This window comes from Heptranchias perlo, chromosome 38, assembly GCF_035084215.1.
Source record: "Heptranchias perlo isolate sHepPer1 chromosome 38, sHepPer1.hap1, whole genome shotgun sequence".
Classification (NCBI taxonomy): Eukaryota; Metazoa; Chordata; class Chondrichthyes; order Hexanchiformes; family Hexanchidae; genus Heptranchias; species Heptranchias perlo.
In genome coordinates this window covers 10878838-10902765 of record NC_090362.1, presented here as the reverse complement: position 1 = coordinate 10902765, position 23928 = coordinate 10878838, and the positions used below count along the sequence as shown (strand labels likewise).

At 46.1% G+C, this 23928-nt stretch overlaps 1 protein-coding gene across 2 annotated transcripts in view; it reads left to right on the top strand.

Annotated features, from left to right (window-relative positions):
• Positions 1-1112: 1112 nt before the first annotated feature.
• The window catches only part of mtmr10 (myotubularin related protein 10), a 37385-nt gene continuing 14569 nt past the window's right edge, over positions 1113-23928 (top strand). Inside the window, exons 1-6 of one of the 2 annotated variants that reach the window (XM_067973426.1) lie at positions 1113-1548; positions 1700-1757; positions 10295-10431; positions 17529-17601; positions 19880-20022; positions 23717-23807. In XM_067973426.1, the coding sequence (XP_067829527.1) occupies positions 1483-1548; positions 1700-1757; positions 10295-10431; positions 17529-17601; positions 19880-20022; positions 23717-23807 (568 nt within the window). In that variant the 5' untranslated portion in view covers positions 1113-1482. Of the gene's footprint in view, positions 1549-1699; positions 1758-8808; positions 8923-10294; positions 10432-17528; positions 17602-19879; positions 20023-23716; positions 23808-23928 lie in introns of those variants that run through there. The other variant, XM_067973427.1, reaches the window with a different exon arrangement.

Sequence of the window (23928 nt, the reverse complement as noted above, 5' to 3'; positions counted from 1 at the left end):
GCTCGCTGACCTACATTGGTTCCCGGTCTGGAAACGCCTTGATTTTAAAATTCTCATCCTTGTTTTCAAATCCCTCCATGGCCTTGTCCCTCCCCATTTCTGTAATTTCCCCCAGCCCTACAACCCTCCGAGATCTCTGCGCTCCTCCAATTCTGGCCTCTTGCATATCCCGCACTTCCTTCACCCCACCATTGCCAACCATACCGTCAGCTGCCTAGGCCCTATGGTCTAGAATACCCTCCCTAAACCTCTCTATCTCTCTCTCCTCCGTTGTTCCTTAAAACCTACCTCTTTGACCAAGCTTTTGGTCACCTTTTTTTAGTTCAGCATCCATTTTTTAAATGACATTCTTGTGAAGTACATTGGGTCATTTTTCTATGGTAAAGGCGCTATATAAATGCAACTTTTTTTTCTCTCATCCGCAGGCTGTTCCCCCCCCTCCCCCCCGGCTGTTCCCCCCCCTCCCCCCCGGCTGTTCCCCCCCCTCCCCCCCGGCTGTTCCCCCCCGGCTGTTCCCCCCCCTCCCCCCCGGCTGTTCCCCCCCCGGCTGTTCCCCCCCCTCCCCCCCGGCTGTTCCCCACCGCTCCCCTCCGGCTGTTCCCCCCCCGGCTGTTCTCTCTTCCCCCCCGGCTGTTCCCCCCCGGCTGTTCTCTCTTCCCCCCCGGCTGTTCCCCCCCGGCTGTTCTCTCTTCCCCCCCGGCTGTTCCCCCCCGGCTGTTCTCTCTTCCCCCCCGGCTGTTCCCCCCCGGCTGTTCTCTCTTCCCCCCCGGCTGTTCTCTCTCCCTCTGGCTGTTCCTCCTCCCTCTCCCCCTCTCCTGGCTGTTCCTCCTCCCTCTCCCCCTCTCCTGGCTGTTCCTCCTCCCTCTCCACCTCCCCCCAGCTGTTCCTCCTCCTTCTCCCCCACCCCCTGGCTGTTCCCCCCTCCCCCTGGCTGGTCCCCCTCCCCTTGGCTGTTCCTCCACCATCTCCCCTCCCCCCGGGCTGTTCCTCCTCTCCCCCTCGCTGTTCCCCCTCTCCCCCTCGCTGTTCCCCCTCCCCCTCGCTGTTCCCCCCGGGCTGTTCCTCCTCCCTCTCCCCCTCCCCGGGCTGTTCCTCCTCCCTCTCCCCCTCCCCCGGCTGTTCTTCCTCCCTCTCCCCCGGCTGTTCTTCCTCCCTCTCCCCCTCCCCCGGCTGTTCCTCCCTCTCCCCTCCCCCCGGCTGTTCCTCCCTCTCCCCTCCCCCCGGCTGTTCCTCCCTCTCCCCGGCTGTTCCTCCCTCTCCCCCTCCCCCCGGCTGTTCCTCCCTCTCCCCTCCCCCCGGCTGTTCTTCCTCCCTCTCCCCCCCCGCCTCCTGGGCTGTTCCCTCTCCCTCCCTCCCCCGGAGCGGGCTCTGAGGCGGCGGCCAGGCCCATGCTTCAAACCGAGTTGGGTGTTTGAGGCGCGGCTTGTCCCCACTCCCAGGCCGCGGCCCCGCCCTCGCTCACTCCCCGCAGGCGCGCTTGGGATGTTCGGAGTGTCCGGAATGAAGAGCTCGAAGCCGAGTTTTAGGAGCTACCTTCCGGCGGCGGAGGTGAGGCAGAGACCGGGGGAGAGGGAGTGGGCCCGGGTACAGGCGCTGAGGGGCGGCCGGTGGGAGAGAGGCCGGAGCCGGGCTCTGTATTAATGCCACCCCGGCCTCTATCTCTTTAACAGCACTGATTTTTCCTTGTTTATTTCCGCAGAGCTCCTTCCCCAGCCGGGCCGAGGTGAGCCGGGTTTGCGAGGCCGCGCTGTTGCCGGGTGAGCCGCTTCTATTTACTGCCGTTTATCAGAGGCCCCGAGTCTCAGTCTTTGAGTTTGCTGTAGTTTCCCGGACTCCTGATGTCGGTGCCTGAGAGGCCCTGGGTCCCGGGTCCCTCTCCACCCCGGGAGACCAGGCTGTCAGACGGGGCTTATTCCCCATCTCAGCCGTGACTCAATGGGTCTCTCTCGCTCCAGAGTCCGTACTGAGGGAATGTTGCGTGCCTGGGGGGACGTCTTTCGGTTTTTGCTCGCCAAGGGTATTAAGGGATACGGAGTTAGGTCAGATTAACCACCATCTCATTGAATGGTGGAACAGGCTCCAGGGGCAGAATAGCCAACTTCTAAACTGAAGCCCCATCTGCTCTCCCAGGTGGATGTAAAAGATCCCATGGCATTACTTTGAAGAAGAGCAGCAGAGTTCTCCCTGGTGGAAAAAGAAATGGACTATCTGGTCTTTACCTTATTGCTTTTTGTGGGATCTTGTTGTGCACAAATTGGCTGCCATGTTTCCTACATTACAACAGTGACTGCACTTCAAAAGTGCTTCATTTGCTGTAAAGCACTTTGAGACATCCTGAGGTCGTGAAAGGTGCTATATAAATGCGAGTTTTTATATGTAGACCAATGAGATCAGGAGCGAGGCATGGTTAGAGCCACATGTGGATCATATCACTGGGACCCCTCTGTGTCTTGTCTTTCAATCACACGTCCAGTGACTATAAATTACAAATGGTTTTAAATTCAGGAGGATATAGATTGATAAATTGGGTAGGTAGATGGCAGATAAAATTTAATGTGAAGAAATGAGGTGATACATTTTGTGAGGAAGAATGAGAGAAAAGATACACTAAATGGAGGAGTCAAAGAGCAGAGACTCAAGGGGTTCAGATACACAGTGAAGGACAGGGTGATAAAGCTGTAAGTAGATATATATTATTAGGATTTATAAAGAGGTGCAAAGCAAAGAGGGGGACAAATGTGACATGAGTCTAAAAAATTTGGAAGTTTTCAATCATGATATGGGGGATAGCTCGTGATGGTGCAGAGTGTACGTGTGGGAAAGAAAAGGCTTGATGAGCTGAACAGCATTTTTTGTTCACTGTATTTACAGGACAGGTATAGTTGGTTTAGTCAGCCTGATAAGCACATCTTATCTTTGCGTAATTGCGGTTGCGATTGTCATCTTATTTCAGACTCTGAATGGTGTTTCTGCACAGCCTGCTTCCCACGGTTCATGTTTGGGGCTGAGAGTTGTGTGTGCAGTGAGTTGTGTGTGCTGTGCTCCCTTTTTTACTCTTCATGCAGGTGCCAATTGCCTTGGGCTTCACTGTGTAATGTGGAGATTGATTTATAATCACTGTAAATGTGGGAAATTAATTCCCCCATTGACTGTACAGAAACTAACCCTCTGAACAGTGATACCATCGGTTCCAGTTACATTGGGCGGATTACACTAAGGAGTAGAGCTGACCAAGCGACAATGACACATTCACCTTTAGCTGCACTCCTGCAGTGTAAAACCATTCAAGGACGGAGTGGTTTGATGTCCTGTGTCCTGTAATGATCAAGGCTGCGGGTCCTTGAATACAGCCTCTAACCCCGGCAGATTCAGAGCTCTAGCTGCTGCAATGGTGTTGGAGCAGTTTCTCACAGGTCTCAGTTACCACATCTCATTTCTTGTGGCAGATCTCATGTGATGCTGCAAGGAAGTGAGTACAGGACTGCAATGTACAAGCCTCTGTACCAGTGTACAGGTGGCTGAGTGCTCAACATGGCTGGGAATACCCCTGGCAAGTGAATCTGGAAAGTTCCTCTTGTTCTGCCATGTCCTGTGTTGAGATCTCCACTTCAGGAGCACTGGCACTAGCATGGGTTTGGCACGGGATGAGGCTGTGTTTGAGCAGCCGGCACTAGTATGGGTCTGGCACGGGATGAGGCTGTGTTTGAGCAGCCGGCACGAATACAGGTCTAGCACGGGATGAGAATATGTGTGAGCAGCCGGCACTAGCACGGATTGAGATTGTGTGTGAGTAGTCGGCACTGGCATGGGGTGAGGCTGTGTATGAGCAGTTGGCATTAGCACGGGTCTGGCACAGGATGAGATTGTGTGAGATCTCCACATCGGGAGTGCCGGCATGATATGAAAGGAGCTGGTGACTTCTGTGTAGGGTTTTTTCCCACCCCCAGAGACACTTGTCGCCTCTATATTGCAGTGTAACCTCCAAATGTAATGTAAATGGAGCATTAATCAACTGCACAACTCTTCCCTGTGAGCTTCAAAACTGACATTTTAAACTCGATACACTGGATGTGGCTGACATCATTTAGGTGTCAGCCGTGGCTCAGTGGTAACACTCTTGCCTCTGAGTCAGAAGATTTTGGATTCAAGTCCCACTCTAGAGTCTTGAGCGCATAATCTAGACCGACACTCCAGTGCAGTACTGAGGGAGTGCTGCACTGGTTGAGGTGTTAAACCGAGGCCCCGTCTGCCCCCTCAGGTGGATGTAAAAGATCCCATGACACTATTGGAAGAAGAGCAGGAGAGTTTTTCCCAGTGTCCTGGCCAATATTTACCTCAACCAACACCTAAAAAGAGATGATCTGGTCATTATCTCATGCTGTTTGTGGGACCTTACTGTGCACAAATTGGCTGCAGTGTTTCCTACATTACAACAGTGACCATAATTCAAAAGTACTTAATTGGTTGTAAAGTGTTTTGGGACGTCCTAAGGGCATGAAAGGCACCACGAAATGCAAATCTTTCCTTCTTACCTTCCCTCCTTTCATTCCTCCCTTTATAAAACTGTACATTTTTTGACTTTATGCATTGAAACATCTGCCTATTTACTGAAAGATGCTAAATTCTTGCAGAACAGAAAGGAAAGTCTGGAGAAATAGCTGTAACATAAAGGTCTGAAATAATAACTTTGCAGTGATATAAAGTGAGCTGTGGTATTATTGACTACACACAGACTGTACCGAGCTGGGTTTTAATGAGTGGGAGGTATTTAGTCACAAGTAGGTAGCATTCCCTCCCCCCCCCCCGCGTGTTAATGTGTGGGAGGGGCTGATAACCGAGTTACACTGAACACATTCAGCCAGTGCTAGGGTCATGTGATAACAGCACTAATGGCGTGACTCAGTCACATGGCCATGGGTTTTAATATTCCAACAGAAAAGGTTTTGTTTAACCCAGCACAAAGAATGTGTTTCACGTGAACAGATTAATAAATGACAGGCCGGAATGAATATCTCCTGCACATTTGAGGAAGGCTCGGACTTGTCACTAACTTATCGCTGCAGTGGTTACAGGTTTGATTTACACAGCTCTTCCTTTCTGACACCTGGTTTGCCCAGATGACATGTAGTTTAATTTGGTTTCTTTTTGCTGCTCGCACCAAGTCCTGTTCACCCATCACCCCTGTGCTCGCTGACCTACAATGACTCCTGGTTCGACAACACCTCGATTTTAAAATTCTCATCCTCATTTTCAAATCCTTCCAAGGCCTCGCCCCTCTGTAACCTCCTCCAGTCCTACAACCCTCTGAGATCTCTGCATTCCTCCATTTCTGGTCTTTTGCACGTCCCCAATTTCCTTCACTCCACTATTGGCAGCTGTGCCTTCAGCTGCTTAGGCCCTAAGTTCTGGAATTCCCTCCCTAAACCTCTCCACCTCTTCTCCTTTAAGATGCTCCTTAAAACCTACCTCTTTGACCTGTGCTAGTATCTCCTTATGTGGATCGGTGTCAAATTTTGTTTGATAATCGCTCCTTTGAAGCGCCTTGGGTGTTTTATTACATTAAAGACGCTATATAAATGCAAGTTGATGTTGTGATGGAGCGGGGAGCTATTTCTAACACATCCCCATCCCTTTCCTGGTGCTAAAACTGGCCTGTGGCCTTGTCTCTGCACGGGTAAATGCTAACACACCAGCACACACCCAGATGCAGTTTGCCTCATCTTGTGTCTGTCTAATGAATCTTATAATAAGGATCTTTGGACCATGAGTTCGCATCACAACGCCCATTTTGCACCAGTTTCCAGCACTACTCGAATTTTTGGGATATTTGAGTGTTCTGGGTGTCACAGTCAAGCTGTGCTGTCCTCGGCCGATGTTAATACATGTTCACTTCATCAAGACTTTATATGTTTTGTTGTACCAGAGAAAAGATTTCCAGACAACTGGCTCTTGTAAAACTCTCAAAAGCAGCAGGGATTCAGGGCTCAGTTTCTAGACAAAAATCAGCTTAAAAACAAAACTGGTTAGGAATCATTTTAGAATCCAAGAATCTCTGTGAAAACTGTTTTCAAAAAATTTAAGTGGATGAAAGGGCAATTTATTTGGACTGAATTTTTAAAGTACTAATTTATTATGTGTGCTTGAGGCACAAATAGCATCTGAGGTGGTGCCACGTTTGACCGGTGGAAAGTGCAGACGTTGTGTAGTCTGTAGAGAAACCTGTGGCCAATGTGGCACTGTGTCTTTGGATTGGCATTTCCATGGAGTTTCTGACCGGCAGTGTGACGTTGTTTTGTGTGTGACGGGCTGTATGCTACCACTCGCTGTACAACTGGCTCACCCGCCCACCACACATGGGCAGCAGCCACTTTACAACCTGGAGCTTGGGTACCAATGCCAGCTTTCAGACCAGGCTGCAGTTTCCTTAAGTTTTCGATATGAACGAACAGATGTTTGATTATGAATACACAAGCAGGTCTCACTGTTGGACTGATTTACAACCATCTCAAACATGTAAAACGGGAGCAGTTGCAACCCTGCTGGGTGAGTGAAATAAATCCCAGCGTGGAGTGACGCGCTAATGAAACCTCAGAGCAGTGAGGTACTGCGCAGTAATGGTTTTCCTCATTAAAATCACAAGCTTTCTGTGAGACATCAAACAGTGAGTAGGTGTATGCTCTGTACAGCAGTTCTTAAACAAAAGCAGCTTCACAGCTGTTTGTTGGAGTGTTTTTAATCTTTTAATATCCCCCTTGGATTTTTGCTAGTCAAGTTGAAGGACATCAGAACAGAAAAATGGAGAACTTCCTTGCTTCCTTATTTCATGCACCCTGCGTCAGCATTAAACCCTCCCAGGTCAGGTCCAGCACAGCCAGCTACAGAGTAACTTCCCAACCTTGTTATCCTCATTTCCTGGTCTGTAAAGATGGGGATGGGGCAGGTATTAACAGCCATTAACATCAGGGGAATGTTTGGAATTTGGTTTATGGTCAATAAGTGTCTGATGTAGCTTGAAAACCTACTTAAACCTGCCCACTATTTAGCGCTCTGGCTCGGTGGGTAAAGAGGCTGATGGTAGTACTGAGACAGACCAGACAGTCCCGCTATCCACTGTGAGTCTGGGCTGTGTTAGTCACTCAGCCAGGACTCCTGCTCCTGGTCACTGTCTGGCTGTAGGAGCTGGAGAATGCGTATGTGTGAATGTCAGGTCAGGACAGGATCGAGAAGGGCCATGATACCCTCATAGTTGTATATCTTGCCCACACCTGCCGTGTGGGTGAGGTATCCGAGGGCAGCGGGGGCCGGAGGCGTGGCCCGTGCCCCAGCGGGGGCCGGAGGCGTGGGGAAACCTGATCAATCCTCTACCAGGGGAATATGTGCTGTGACATGACCCAAAATCAAACCTGCAATCTAATTTACTTTGCATTTGTTCCAGATGTTGTTGCTTGTCCTGCTATAATTCGTGCTATGTGGGGCACAGGGTCTGCTCTATTGCATCCTCTTCAAGTTTATATAGACCATTGAAAATTAGCTTTTCTATTCCCTCGAAGCAAATGATTTCACTCCCTGTTTAATTGAAGTAGAAGTGTTTGCTGCTCTTCTTGTAGGAGTGTGTCTGATACAGCTTATAGAAAAATCAGCTTTAAATGGGCTTCGACTCAATTATTTTGTAAATGGTCATTTTCTCAATGTTTTGGCGTTGACTCAAGATAGGAAGTTTATGTGAGTGTTAGACATGTATCTGAAACACGTAGTGTCAGCTTGGCTCAGTTGGTACTGCTCTTGGCACTGAGTCAGAAGGTTTTGGGTTGGTGTCCCACTCTGGGATGTGAGCCAATGATCGAGGCTTGCAATCCAGTGCAGTACTGAGGGAACGCTGCAACGTCGGAGGGTCAGTACAGAGGGCGTACCGCACTGTCGGAGGGTCAGTACTGTGGGAGTGCTGCGCTGTCGGAGGGTCAGTACTGTGGGAGTGCTGCACTGTCGGAGGGTCAGTACTGTGGGAGTGCTGCACTGTCGGAGGGTCATTATTGAGGGAATGCTGCACTGTTGGAGGGGCCGTCTTTTGGATTAAATATTAAAGCGTCTGCCTTTTCCTGTGCTTCAGGTGGACACTAAAGATCCTAGGGCACTTTTTGAAGAAGAGCAAGGATTCCTCCTGATGTCCCAGTCACTAATACCCCCCTTCAAACAACATCACCAAAATAATCTCATTGCAATTTGTGGGATCTTGCTGAGTACAAAATGGCTGCCAGATTCCTGAGGAATGTGAGCAGGCACTTTATAAATACAATCTTCATTTTGAGTGTTTCGGAAATAAACCACATTGCAGCTTTTCTGTTGTAACCTCAGACACACCAGAATAAACCTGTCATTTCTGTCGTCTTTTAATTAAGAACAAGATGAATGACCAAAGGGAATCCCAGCCTACTGTCTGATTAATGCTATTGGCAATCAACACCTTTCAGACAGCCGCATCCCTTCCATTCTGGTGCATTTGGATGAAAAATGTCTGAATCGGCTGTAATTTTAGACAGAGCCCTTGTTGAGTTGTCCTGGGCAGCATGTGGTGCTTGGTTTAACACTGGTTATACTGCAGCCATTGATCTCATGGCAGCTTTACTGTACCTTAGGTGTTTGGCAGGATCCCAGCTTAATGTCTGAGCTTCCAAACTTCTTCCTTCATTACCTGTCACCTGATCCTGCTCTAGGAGGAGAGTAAGAGAATGTTCCACTGTCACATGTTTACTTTCTGAGAAATGTTGGTGAGATTGTGAATGGCACCCCACTGTGTGCAAATCTCTAAATTCTGTCTGGTAAAGAAGGGCTGAACATGAAGCAGCTTAAGCTGGATACCCAAGAGCAGTTACTCGGTGAAGACCATGTATCTGATCTCCCACCACCCCCACGATGGCTCAGCAGGTAAATGTGCATAGTAGTAACACAACTTGCATTTGTTTAGTGCCTTATTACTTCTTCAAAGTGCTTTACGACCAATTAATTATTTCTGAAGTACAGCAGCCACTCTTGTTAATATAGAACAGGTTAGGGGGCTGATTGGCCTACTCCTGTGCCTATGTTGGCAAAAGCAGCAGCTAATTTGCATACAGCAAGGACCCACAAACAGCTTAATGAATGAATAACCAGGTAATGTTTTTGATGGTGTTGGTTGAAGGAAGAATTTCGGTCGGACCTGAACAATACAGACCAGGAAAGTTCCAGGCTCAATCCTGGGACTGTGTTGAGCTAGCTGGTCTCGGCTTGGGCAGCAGCAGTGCTGCTAAAATTGACCTCAGGAGTTCCTGGGTTAGAGAGGGGTAAAATGAGCCTGGGTTTCCCGGGCTAGAGAGGGTTAAAATGAGCCTGGGTTTCCTTTGCCAGAGAGGGTTAAAATGAGCCTGGGTTTCCTGGGCTAAAGAGGGGTGAATTGACTCATGATTGATGTCCTGTGACTCATGCTGCAAAGAGCATGTGTAGACGTCCACTAAGGACAAGATTGTGTTTGACTGTGATGCCAGCACGGTAGAATAGCCAGGTTCTGGAGGGCTGTCACCACCCATAGAATTGTACCTTGGTGAGAGTCAGCATCTTTTGCGGGGTGGAATTCCCCACTCACTAATGCGGTGTGTGGTCTAACTGAGAGAGCTGACATCAGCATTGACTTGTGTTGGTTTGTTGTTGAGGGAGTCTCTAAACATTAGTTATCACACCACTGTGGTCCCCACAGTCTCATTTAGAATCATGCTTCTTAACTAGCCAATTTCTGACATTTCTTCGGGATTTCACTCTGAATATTCACACGTTATGTTGTGAAGTGTCAGAGTTCAGCTGATGCACGAGAGAGTTACAGGGGGACGACGCTGTGCCTGTACTGGGATCTTAGCGCTGGTACTAAACTCCACTATGTTGTGACTGAAACTCAGGGCTCACAGGTCCCCAGCACAGAGGGTGGGTGAGTGCAGTTTGAACATTTTTGAAAACTTAAGATTTGATTTTTTTTGTGTGACTGCCCATACTTAACGCTAGAATTAAGCATAGAAACTTATAAAGAACTACACTAAACACAACTGATTTTGTTGGCCCCTCTCTCCCCGACTCCCGACTCCCTACTCCCCACCGATCCAAACAAAATTCGGTCTGGATCCTATTTGAAATAAGTAGATTGTGAAATGTTAGGCTGGAAGCCAAAGCCTTTGATTCTGGAGCCACAAGCCATAGATTGAAAGTCTGCAGGTTGTGATGGGGTCTGAACAGGACACTGAGGTAATTCTAATACCCGGCTGCTTTATTCCAGGGGAACTTGTGGTGAGTGAGACCAGTAACGTCAGAAAATGCATCGCTACCGACACGAGTGCTCACGATCTTTATGGGACGCTGCTGTGCACCAACTTCAAGATCTCCTTCATTACAAAGGATGTGACACCTTTTCGGGTTTGTGCTCTCTTGTAATCTTTCCACACTTTAATGAAATATCTTTTAAAATAAGCACAAACAAGTTGGAATTTGTATTTCATAAAATCCTAGATTAGAGAAACTGGGGTTGTGTTCTCCTTAGAGCAGAGAAGGTTATGGGGAGATTTAATAGAGGAGTTTAAAATTAGGAGGGGTTTTGAATAGGGAGAAACTGTTTCCACGGGCAGGAGGGTCAGTAACCATAGGACACAGATTTAAGGTAATAGGCAAAAGAACCAGAGGGGAGATGGGAATTTTTTTACGCAGCGAGTTGTTACGATCTGGAATGCGATGCCTAAAAGGGCGGTGGAAACAGATTCAATAGTAGATTTCAAAAGGGAATTGGATAAATACTTGAAAAAAAATGATTTCAGGGCTATGGGGAAAGAGCAGGGGATTGGGACTAATTGGATAGCTCTTTCAAAGTCACGATTGGCTGAATGGCCTCCTTTTGTGCGGTGTGATTCTAGGAGGCCATTTGGCCCATTGCACCTGTGCTGGTGTTAGCCATCTACTCATCGATTTAGCATTACGTTATCAACACAAAAGATACAGGAGATAAGCGTTTCACTGGTTTCAGTAATATTGGGCGTAATTGTTTTGAATATAACTGTTCAATAAAACTGGAGATGTATCCCAGTGTAAAATACTACATGCCAAGGAAATGGATCAGGTAGATAAAGTGATCGAAACCAGTGCAGCAGTCTAAGCTACGTAATTATTGGATGTTGGCGACACTAAACTGAAAACAAACTCCTTGCGCGTGCATGAGCTTCCCGCCGCCTGCTCTGCCCCAGCAGTAAGTTGCTATCGCTTCCTTCCTCCGTTCTACTGAACTTCTCTGCACTGAATCGCGCCCAACAAGTTGTAGATACGTGGACTAAGTTTGCTAGATGACTGGACGAGGAAAGCTGTGACATCGTCTCGGGATTTCCTGGGGGAGTTAGGGAACAGGAACATCTGGGGCTAGAAGTACTGAAATCTCTGCTTTTCCAGCTCATGATGTGGAGATGCCGGTGATGGACTGGGGTTGACAATTGTAAACAATTTTACAACACCAAGTTATAGTCCAGCAATTTTATTTTAAATTCACAAGCTTTCGGAGGCTTCCTCCTTCCTCAGGTGAACGTTGTTGGAAATGAAATCCTCGAAATGAAATCGCATTTATAAATCACAGAACAATGCTTGGTGATTACAGACAGTATTTTCAACTGCCCGTTGCCAAGGCAATCAGTGTGCAGACAGGCAGGTGTTACCTGCAAGGTCTCCGAATATACAAATCACCAAAAAAAAACAGAGATAGAGAGGTAGAAACATAGAAAAGACAGCAACTGACCCGTTATATTAAAAACAGATAACATTTGTTCGCTGGTGGGGTAACGTGTAGCGTGACATGAACCCAAGATCCCGTTTGAGGCCGTCCTCATGGGTGCGGAACTTGGCTATCAATTTCTGCTCGACGATTTTGCGTTGTCGTGTGTCTCGAGCAGAAATTGATAGCCAAGTTCCGCACCCATGAGGACGGCCTCAACCGGGATCTTGGGTTCATGTCACGCTACACGTTACCCCACCAGCGAACAAATGTTATCTGTTTTTAATATAATGGGTCAGTTGCTGTCTTTTCTATGTTTTTACCTCTCTATCTCTTTTTTTTGTTTTTTTTGGTGATTTGTATATTCGGAGACCTTGCAGGTAACACCTGTCTGTCTGCACACTGATTGCCTTGGCAACGGGCAGTTGAAAAAACTGTCTGTAATCACCAAGCATTGTTCTGTGATTTATAAATGCGATTTCATTTCGAGGATTTCATTTCCAACAACGTTCACCTGAGGAAGGAGGAAGCCTCCGAAAGCTTGTGAATTTAAAATAAAATTGCTGGACTATAACTTGGTGTTGTAAAATTGTTTACAATTTCCAGCTCATAGACAGTGTTCCCCTTCTCTCTGTTGTCTCTACAATTAGTAGCAGCACGTCAACAGCTTGCACTAATAGCCCTCCTCACATTACAGTGTCTTGTAGCATAGTACAAGAGGCAGATATGGACACTAGTAGAATATGAAGGATATTAGGGTTGAGGAGAAGGTTTATGAAGACAGGGAGATGGTGTTGGAGTGAGTTCCGGGTGGTGGGGTGAAGTGGCTGAAAGATGGGTCTTTAGTAGAGGCGCAGAAGCAGTTGGAACAAGCAGTAATCTAAACCTCGAGGTTGCAGATGGTGCAGGTAAATACGGCCGAAGATTTCCTATTGAGTCGCTCAAGGCCATGAAGGAATTTGAAAGCATGGATGAGGGTCTTGAAATCAGTCCTCTAAGATACAAGGAGCCAATTAAAGGCACAGAGAAGTTGATGGACAACAGGCCATGATCACACATGGTAGAAGTCACTGGTGAGGGTGAGCAGTGTGATCTCTGCTGTGGGCCAGTTGGACATGGAGAGACTTGGATCTGGAGTGGTTGGAGATGTGAGGCCATAGTTAGGTAGCAACTACATTCAAAGATCTTGAGAGGAAAGGTTAGGTTGGAGTTTCAGTGGTAGTTTCAGAAGATAAGTTGAGGTTGGGCTTTTTTAGAAGAGGGTTGATAATGGATATTGTGAAAGGGCTGGGACCAATATCTGAATATGGGGAGAGGTTGATGATGTCAAAGAAGACTGGGGCTAAGAAGGGGAAGTAAGGCTGAAGGAGCATCTGGAAGGGGCTTCTTGGATGAGGTGAGACTGATGAGCGTGGATTGGGATGGGAGGGAAGCTAGGCAGTGTAAGAGGGTGGGGGCAAGGTTTGGAAGGAGCTGAGGATGTGAGTGATAGGGGATTGTAGGGGACAGAGTTGACTGAGTGGATAGCCCAAATTTGGAAAATTATATAATTTTGGGGGGAATGTTATACCAGGTAATGCACAGTGTATTATATAATAATGAGGGGAGTGTTATACCAGGTAATGTACAGTGTATTATATAATAATGAGGGGAGTGTTATACCAGGTAATGCACAGTGTATTATATAATAATGAGGGGAGTGTTATACCAGGTAATGCATCAGTGTTTTATGTAATAGAATCATAAAATGCTTACAGAACGGAAGGAGGCCATTCAGCTCATCGAGTCCGTGACAGCTCTCTGCAAGAGCAATCCAGCTAGTCCCACTTCCCCGCCCTATCGCTGTAGCCCTGTAAATTTTTCCCCTTCAAGTACTTATCCAATTCTCCTTTGAAAGCCACGATTAAATCTGCCTCCACCACCCCCTCAGGCAGTGCATTCCAGATCACAACCACTCGCTGTGTAAAAAAGTTTTTTCTCATGTCGCCTTTGGTTCTTTTGCCAATCACCTTAAATCTATGTCGTCTGGTTCTTGACCTCTCTGCCAATGAGAACAGTTTCTCTCTATCTACTCTGTCCAGGCCCTTCATGATTTTGAATACCTCTATCAAATCTCCTCTCAATCTTCTCTGCTCTAAGGAGAACAACCGCAGCTTCCGCAGTCTATGCACGTAACTCAAGTCCCTCGTCCCTGGTACCATTCTAATAAATCTCTTCTGCACCCTTTCTAAAGCCTTCACATCTTTCCTAAAGTGCGGTGCCCAGAACTGGACACAATACTCCAATTGTGGCTGAACCAGTGTTTTATAAAGGATCATCATAACCTCCTTGCTTTTGTACTCTACGCCTCTATTTATAAAGCCCAGGATCCCGTATGCATTCTTAACTGCTTTCTCAACCTGCCCTGCTACCTTCAACGATTTGTGCACATAAACCCCCAGATCTCTTAGTTCCTGCACCCCTTTTACAATTGTACCCTTTAGTTTATATTGCCTCTCCTCGTTCTTCCTATCGAAATGTAATCACTTCCCACTTTTCTGCGTTGAATTTCATCTGCCACATGTCCGCCCATTCCACCAGCCTGTCTATGTCTTCTTGAAGTCTATCACTATCCTCCTCACTGTTCACTACCCTTCCAAGTTTTGTGTCATCTGCAAATTTTGAAATTGTGCCCTGTACACCCAAGTCCAAGTCATTAATGTATATCAAAAAAAGCAATCGTCCTAATTTTTTTTTTATTCGTTCATGGGATGTGGGCGTCGCTGGCAAGGCCAGCATTTATTGTCCATCCCTAAATGCCCTTGAGAAGGTGGTGGTGAGCCATCTTCTTGAACCGCTTCAGTCCGTGTGGTGAAGGTACTCCCACTGAGCTTTTAGGTAGGGAGTTCCAGGAGTTTGACCCAGCGACGATGAAGGAACGGCGATATATTTCCGAGTCGGGATGGTGTGTGACTTGGAGGGGAACATGCACCTGGGAAACACCACTGTATACCTCCCTCCGGTCTGAAAAATAACCATTTACCACTACTCTCTGTTTCCTATTACTTAACCAATTTCATATCCATGCTGCCACTGCCCCCTTTATTCCATGGGCTTCAACTTTGATGACAAACCTATTATGCGGCACTTTATCAAACGCCTTTTGGAAATCCACATACACCACATCAACCACATTGCCCTCATCGACCCTCTCTGTTGCCTCATCAAAAAACTCAATCAAGTTGGTTAAACACAATTTGCCTTTAACAAATCCGTGCTGGCTTTCCTTTATTAATTCACACTTGTCCAAGTGACTGTTAATTTTGTCCCGGATTATCGTTTCTAAAAGTTTCCCGACTGCCGAGGTTAAACTGACTGACCTGTAGTTGCTGGGTTTATCCTGACACCCTTTTTTGTACAAGGGTGTAACATTTGCAATTCACCAGTCCTCTGGCAGCACCCCCGTACCTAAGGATGATTGGAAGATTATGGACAGCACCTCCGCAATTTCCACCCTTGCTTCCCTCAACATCCTAGGATTCATCTCATCCGGACCGGGTGACTTATCTACTTTAAATACAGCTAGCCTTTCTAGTACCTCCTTTATCGATTTTTAGCTCATCCAGTATCTCAACTATCTCTTCACTTACTGTGACTTTGGCAGCATCTTCTTCCTTGGTAAAGAGAGATGCAAAGTACACATTTAGTACCTCAGCCATGCCCTCTGCCTCCATGCATAGATCTCCTGTTTGGTCCCTAATCAGTCCCACCCCCTCCTCTTACTACTCGTTTACTGTTTACATGCCTATAGAAGACTTTTGGATTCCCTTTTATGTTAGCCACCAGTCTTTTCCCATACACTCTCTTTGCCTCTCTTATTTCCTTTTTCACTTTCCCTTTGAACTTTCTATATTTAGCCTGGTTCTCACTTATATTATCAACCTGACATCTGTCATATGCCCCTTTTTTCTGCTCCCTTTTACTGTCTACCTCTTTTGTCATCCAGGGAGCTCTGGTTTTAGTTGCCCTACCTTTCTCCCTCGTGGGAATGTACCTAGACTATACCCGCACCATCTCCTCTTTAAAGGCCACCCATTGTTCAATTACAGTTTTGCCTGCCAATCTTTGAATCCAATTTACCCAGGCCAGATCCGTCCTCATTCCATTGAAATTGGCCCTCCTCCAATTGAGTATTTTTACTTTAGAGTGGTCCTTGTCCTTTTCCATAGCTAATCTAAACCTTATGATACTATGATCACTGTTCCCTAAATGTTCCCCCAATGACACTTGCTCCACTTGACTCACTTCATTCCCAGAATCAGATCCCAGCAATGCCTCCTTCCTTGTTGGGCCGGAAATATACTGGTCAAGAAAGTTCTCCTGAACACACTTCAAAAATTCCTCCCCCTCTTTGCCCTTACTATCCCAGTCTATATTAAGATAGTTGAAGCCCCCCATTATCACTACTCTATAATTCTTGCACATCTCTGTAATTTCCCTGCAAATTTGCTTCTCTATATCCTTTCCACTAGTTGGTGGCGTATAGACTACACCAGTAGTGTAATGGCACCTCTATTGTTTCTTAACTCTAACCAAATAGATTCTGTCCAGGACACCCTCTCTCCAACACTGCAATATTCTCCTTAATCAATACTGCCACCCCCCACTTTCTTTCCTTCCCTATGTTTCCTGAACGCCTTGTATCCAGGAACATTTAGTACCCAATCCTGCCTTTTTATGAGCCAGGTCTCTGTTATCGCCACAACATCATATTCCCATGTGGCTAATTGCGCCTGCAGCTCACCAACCTTGTTTACTACGCTTCGTGCATTTACAAACATGCACTGTAAACCTATCTTAGACCACCTTATTTTCTCTCTTAGTCTGATCCCATCTAATACTGTACTATTTCTAACTCTAGTGCTATCTCCCAATCCTTTGTGCACTTAATAATGGAGGGGGATGGGTGGTAGTGTTATACCAGGTAATGCACAGTGTATTCTATAATAATGAGGGGAGTGTATTCTATAATAATGAGGGGAGTGATGTACCAGATAATGCACAGTGGGGGTGTGTATACGTTTTATGGCCCTTTCCTGATAGGCATACAGTGATGGCTGGAGGAAATCTGTTTGCTTCACATGGCTTGTCCCTAATCACTGCCTCATTCATCCGAGTTTATTAAGGAGATTAAAAGTGGAGCAGTTGTCTGAGAGGAAGCATGTGTCCAAACAAGTTTATATAATGAAGAATTTGGCATGGCAGTATTAGCAGGAGGAGCAGAAAATCTGCACCTAATCACTCTCATTGCACCACTGTAATCAACCACAACTGAGGTGAGAATACACAGGAAAAAATCTGAATGATAATTTAATATTTTCTCTATTATTTTTAATGGAAACATGCTTTATGTAAATGCATTTTAAGATTTAGCTCCTGTCAGCAAGTACATCAGAATGGTGTGCTCAGGGTCATCTAGGCTCATTGTTGGTGTTCCCCAGAGTCCTTTTAAGGTCGTCCTTAGTTTTACAGGTAGGTTAGTAGCTCAGAGTTATTAGATGGTGCCGGAGACTTGAAACCTGTGTTTCTGTACCTGTATCATGTGGGATAGCATGGGCCTGGTAATGCAGATACAGTACACTGTAAATCTGCAATGTAACAGTCTTGTAAGACTGTTATTATATTTGCACTCTAAAGGTGCAAAACAAAGTAAAGATACTGACTGTTCTTGTTCTTCTGTGAAAGGGTCTGGTTTTGATTCTAACTTTTAACTTTTTAACCACAGAAATTTCAGTACAGAAACCTGCTGCTGGAGGAACATGATGTGTCCTTGACATGTGTGGAACAGGTTGTGGCAGGTACAGTGGGAGCTGGTGTTGACATCTTAAATCATCTGTACCATTTCTCATACGGACCAGTCCCCCGCCCTTTATTGTTCATGTTCTAAGTTGAAATGTTTCTGTTGGCCAAAAACAATTGCAAATGCTAAAAACCTAAAATAAAAATAAAATGCTGGAACACAGCATTTGAAGAGAGAGATTAATGTTTCATATCTGGATCGCAAAAATTATCTTTATCTTTACAGACTCTGACTGAGTTGTTTATTTCTGAATTGACTCTTTCCTTGTTGGCTTGTGTAGGATATAAATGAGGAGACTGGGTTGTGAATGGTTCTCACCCTGGTGGTGTTCAGTGTTTATTGGGAGAGCCTCATTACCAGAAGCTGTCTGATTACAGGCTATATGTTTGACTTGTGATGGATTCCATATTCTAATGACCCTTTGCACAAAACATTTCTTCTAAACTCCCTCTTTATGCCTGTAATCTTACTGAATTTATCTCCCCTTGTTACAATTCACCACCCAGTGCTAATATTTCCCCCCTCAAACACTTTCCTTATTTTGATTCTTCCACAGGATTCATCTGAACCTTCTCTGCTCCAGCGAAGATAGCTCTTATTTTTCAAGTCTTTCTCATTGGAACTATCCCAGTGAAACTATACTGCACCTTTTCAATGCTACACATCTCCTTTCTATAATGTGCTCCATCTGTGGCCTAATCAATGTCTTTGTTGATTCTTCATCACCTCCTTGCTCTCTATTCAATGCCCCTGTTTATAAAACCTAGAATCCCATTGCAATTTTTCTGGCTTTTTCCATCTGCAATGCTGATTTGAAAGATGTGTGTGTCTGATGGTTGCTCTTTCCCTTTCTCAAGGCCACTGAAGCTAATTATACCTGAGTTAGCTGATCTTGTACATCTACCCTGGGTGAGATCACCTAACTGTGCACAGAGCAGGAATGGAATCTGGAGTTTCTGGATCTGTATGGCTCAGTACCACACTGGGTGGGGAACTACTGACAGCTGTCAGGAGAGTGCATATCTTTTACATCTCCCTCGTTGTGCTTCCTGTCCACATTTGAAGTCTCTCACTGAGAATGTCTCACTCTCTACAGCTTTATTCCATGATTAGGTTGCCCCTCTGAGCTTTCCTATCTTGTTCCTTTTAAGTTTCAAAAAAAGCTGTGTTCTACGCACTCTTCCTCCTCCATGCATTCTCTGTGTTGAAGCAAAGACCCATCGTGCCGTTCCCTACTCTCACTCCTTCCCAGAACCTCTTATCAGTGGAACCTTCACCTCCCTCAGTCTTTCTTTCCTCCCACAATCTACAGGCTTTGAAAATCCAAGCATGGTGTCATTGAGTCACTTCCTGTAGATTTACCTTGTTGTCTCTATAGATGTTTGGAACCTTGGTGCTGTCCTGCACTGTGGGACTTGACCCTTCACCCCTGGTGCTGTCCTACACTGTGGGACTTGACCCTTCACCCCTGTACTGTCCTGCACTGTGGGACTTAACCCTTCACCTGGAATTCTCTTGATTTGGGAATGCACAGGTGGCAGGTGTTTATGTTTAAAAAGTTTAAAAATAAATTTAGGCATTTGGCTAAACTTCACTGTAAGAAAATGCAATTTCAATCTAGCATTTCACGTGCTTTTGGACTCTTCCCTGCTGAAGGGCAGGGTGGGAGGGCTGTGCTGCTCAGTGGCAGTGCCACGTTTTGAAACTATTTTAGTGTATACCTTGTAATAATAAACCATCCACAGTGCAGCAGTTTTGTACTTGTAGCTGTGTCTCACTCCAACTGCTTCCGGTTTGATCCCAGATCGAAAGAATGTCACCAGTCCACGGTAAACAATAAATCTTACTTCATGAATGTGTGCAGGAGCCTATTTGTCTCCCGGTCCTGCTCTGACTGTTGCTCAATCTGTAATTAATCTGCAGGCAGCTAATTAACAAGGTTGTTTTAAATTGGAGGAATGGGCTCGCTTGGATTCCCATTAAAGGACTGCGGCCTTTTTGAGGTGATTCAGTCGGACTATCTGTGTTGGCTGACTCCTGCCACACTTCTCTCTATAGAATGTTACCCCCACGAATTGGTGTCAGGCCGTGTGTAATTTACAGCACAGTTGTAAAACGCATGTATGCGTGTGTGTGTGTGTGTGTGTGTGTGTGTGTGTGTGAGTGAGAGAGAGAGACACTTGTATTTTTCACTATTAACGTGACTCTCATGCTCTGACAGAGGGAGTGTGTTTATGACCATGGCTGGGCTAAATGTTCTGCTTTCCTTTGTCCAGTGAACGAAGCGAGGAAGAAGAGGAAGGTGCTAGGTCCCAACCAGTACCTGAAGTTTAAACCCACCGAGCTGATCATTTACTGCAAAGATTTCCGCATCATCCGCTTCCGTTTCGACGAGTCTGTTCCAGAATCTGCCAGAAAGGTGACAGTCCAGTCGTACTGGACGTGAAATGTAAATGTACAAAGCGGAGACACACGCCAGCATTTTGTTGAGCATTTTGTTGAGCATTTTGGAAGAATGGTAAATGGCGGAGATACTGGGACCAACCAGATTTCTTAGTTCCTGCACTCCTTTTAGAATTGTGCCCTTTAGTTTATATTGCCTCTCCCCGTTCTTCATACCGAAATGTAATCACTTCCCACTTTTCTGCGTTGAATTTCATCTGCCATGTGTCCGTCCATTCCACCAGCCTGCCTATGTCCTCTTGAAGTCTATCACTATCCTCCTCACTGTTCACTACCCTTCCAAGTTTTGTGTCATCTGCAAATTTTGAAATTGTACCCTGTACACCCAAGTCCAAGTCATTAATGTATATCAAAAAAAGCAATGGTCTAATACCAACCCCTGGAAACACCACTGTATATCTCCCTCCAGTCTGAAAAATAACTGTTCACCACTACTCTCTGCTCCTATTACTTAACTAATTTCATATCCATGCTGCCACTGCCCCTTTTATTCCATGGACTTCAACTTTGATGACAAGCCTATTATGCGGCACTTTATCAAACGCTTTTTGGAAGTCCATATACACCACATCAATCGCATTGCCTTCATCAACCCTCTCTGTTACCTCATCAAAAAACTCAATCAAGTTGTTTAAGCACGATTTGCCTTTAACAAATTAGTGCTGGCTTTCCTTTATTAATTCACACTTGTCCAAGTGACTGTTAATTTTGTCCCGGATTATCGTTTCTAAAAGTTTCCGACTGCCGAGGTTAAACTGACTGACTTGTAGTTGCTGGGTTTATCCTGACACCCTTTTTAGAACAAGGGTGTAACATTTGCAATTCTCCAGTCCTCTGGCACCACCAGTGGTAAATGGTGGAGATACCTGGACTATTTCCAATGGAGCAGACATGGCTGAGAGCAGATTTAATATAAGTTTTTAAAATTATGACAGGTTTTTGATACTGTATATGAAGAAAGACCAGTTCCTCTGGTTGGGGAGTCATCAAGTTAAAATTGTTACTAAAGGAGTGAGGAGAAAGGTAAGGAGAAATGCCTTGATACACTGGGATGTTGAAGCATGGAATGCTTTGCCATAGGGAAGGGTTGAAAGAAAGACCATTGTACCATTTAAGAGAAAATTGGATCAATACTTGAAGCAGAGGAAGATACTGGGTGATATGAAGAGAACATGGGAAGTGGGATTAGTTTTGGATTGCTCTAGAAAGGAACCAGGACAGACACGATGGGCTGAATGGCCTTCTGTATTGTAAACTTCTGTGGTTCTGTAACTTCAACATCGCCACATGTAGAACATCTCAAGACATTTAGCAATGAGGAGACACAGGGACGAGAGAAGCTAAGGGGAGGCTGAAAGGACAGTCGAAGCGATGGCTTATAATGAACATGTTAATCTGTTTAAAGTAGCAGATAGAGGTGTGCAAAAGGCTTTGTTGCTGATGTCACACAATGTGATTTCAATCCATTTATGTTTGACTCCTTTCCCCAGTAAAGAGCAATGATCTTTAACCGGGCATTATCTTACAGAAGCCGCCTCGCATTTGTTTGTGAAGATGTGCTACTGTGATGTAGATTGGGATGAAGCACCTTATCCCATCACCGGGGTGTAATGTTACCGTGATGAAAGAGACAGCCCACCACCCCCCACAGTTCTGAGTTAGCTGTTCTGGGCCAGGCCAACAGTAGAGCTGCTATGATTGGGCTCACTGCCCCTGGGTATGGAAGAGAAAAGTCAGTCAGCTACCCAGCAATTTCTGCTGGAAAGTGCATCGCGGCTGAGGACAGGGCCATGGTTGGCTGTGATACACTCATGGTTGAATAGCCTGCTGCCATTATCCAGGCTCTGTTCCTGTTTAATTGAGGCACTGCTAGGGGCTGTGGAGCCTAAGCCTAATTCTAACATGAGTCAGCTCCTCAAGGAATAGAGTAGAGAGAATTGGGGAGAGGGAAGTGTGTTCAAGAACAGACCAATTTCTCTATCTCCCCAAGCAGCCCTGCTTTTTCATGAAGACCCTTGAACTGGAGATAGAGACTGTAAATGTGCAGTTATTGACCAGACAACATGTCCATTATGTCGAAAGATTCAAATACCAGGAAACAAGTTAAGTTTATGAAGTTAATATGAAGGAAGGTCAGGTTGAAGCTTTTAGCATAGAGAGGAGTAGAGCTGTGTACATAGTGACCAGGGGAGGACAGTAAAATTGGCTGCACTTCTGGAGAGTTGAGGGATGAGGTGGGGTTGTTGGGGGGGGCCTAATAACTTTTTCCTGTTCCTAAAATTCTTCTGTTCTTATACTTGGGTTGGTCTGTGGGGCTGGGCTTGGAGTCCTGAGCTGTCCTTTTAGTCGTGTGGAGCTGTGCTAAGTAAAGTATACCTGGATGTGATGGGTACAGTGTACACTGGGTAAAGTGTACCCGGATGTGATGGGTACAGTGTACACTGGGTAAAGTGTACCCGGATGTGATGGGTACATTGTACGCTGGGTAAAGTGTACCCGGGTGTGATGGGTACAGTGTGCGCTGGGTAAAGTGTATCTGGGTCTGATGGGTACAGTGTGCGCTGGGTAAAGTGTACCCGGGTGCGATGGGTACAGAGTACACTGGGTAAAGTGTACCCGGGTGCGATGGGTACTGAGTATGCTGAGTAAAGTGTACCCGGGTGCGATGGGTACAGTGTACGCTGGGTAAAGTGTACCCGGGTGTGATGGGTACAGAGTACACTGGGTAAAGTGTACCCGGGTGCGATGGGTACTGAGTATGCTGAGTAAAGTGTACCCGGGTGTGATGGGTACAGAGTACGCTGAGTACTGTTGGTTGGGTGTTTGTACTGACAGACTGACTACATGAAGGAAATAACAAGAGTGGGAATGGAGAGCTGGCACAGTGATACAGGGAGTTCCTGTCTGTGAGATGTGTAGCTGCTCTCTCAATGAATGATGGCCATTGTATTGTGTGTACAATAAAAGTGAAAGGGCGTGGAGCAGTTGAGGCGCTGATGAGTGTTGGGCACAGAACGTTCTTTGTGTACGGTAGGAATGATTGCAGTCAAATGCCGACTTTTCCCCAGGGTGCACTTTAACTATTTGCTACACCATCAGGCTGTGAATAATCAACCTTTCTCCCTCACGTGACTGTCATTGTGTAGAACGTTGTCCAAGTAGCTAGCTTTTCTTTAGTGTTTGCTCAATTCTCCTGGGTCTGATATCCTGAGAGCATCAAAACCTCTGCCATTCAAAGTAGAAGTGAGGGTGAGGGAGCAGCCAATGGAAATACTGTCTCTTAGTAAGGTGCAAGGTGCCACATGCTGACTGTCCTGGCAGGTCACTGGAGAGTGAAGCTAGACACTGATAAAAGCTTCACGGGCATCCTCTTGGTTGCTTACTGGGTTCCCCACTATCAAAGTTCCTTTGGGGAAAGGCAATAAACTTGTGATCAGAACTGAACTCTGGTGTGTGGAGGGGAACCACTGCCCCTTTGGCAGGTTTGGTGACTGCTGGCCATATGGGCAGTCGCTAAAAGAATTTGGACCATTCTGTGAAGTTCTGAGCTGATAACCCAACCTTTCCAGGTGAGAAGCAGAGGCCACTGTTCAGCTGTTGGTACCATTTCCGCAGCTTGTCCATAACTCTGGATTCTTGGTTTGTTCCAGATCTGCCTTGTGATTGCTCATTATTCTCAGCCAAAAGATCTCCAGCTGCTGTTTGGGTTTGCATACGCCAAGGAGCAGTGCCAAAATTCAGGTAAGGCAGTGGGAATAACGGAGAGCAGCAGACACTGGGCTATCTACTGAGCTGGGTTTGAACCGCTGTTTCTGGGATGTGTTGTTTTGATGGTATTTGTCTCCTTATACTGGTTTATCTG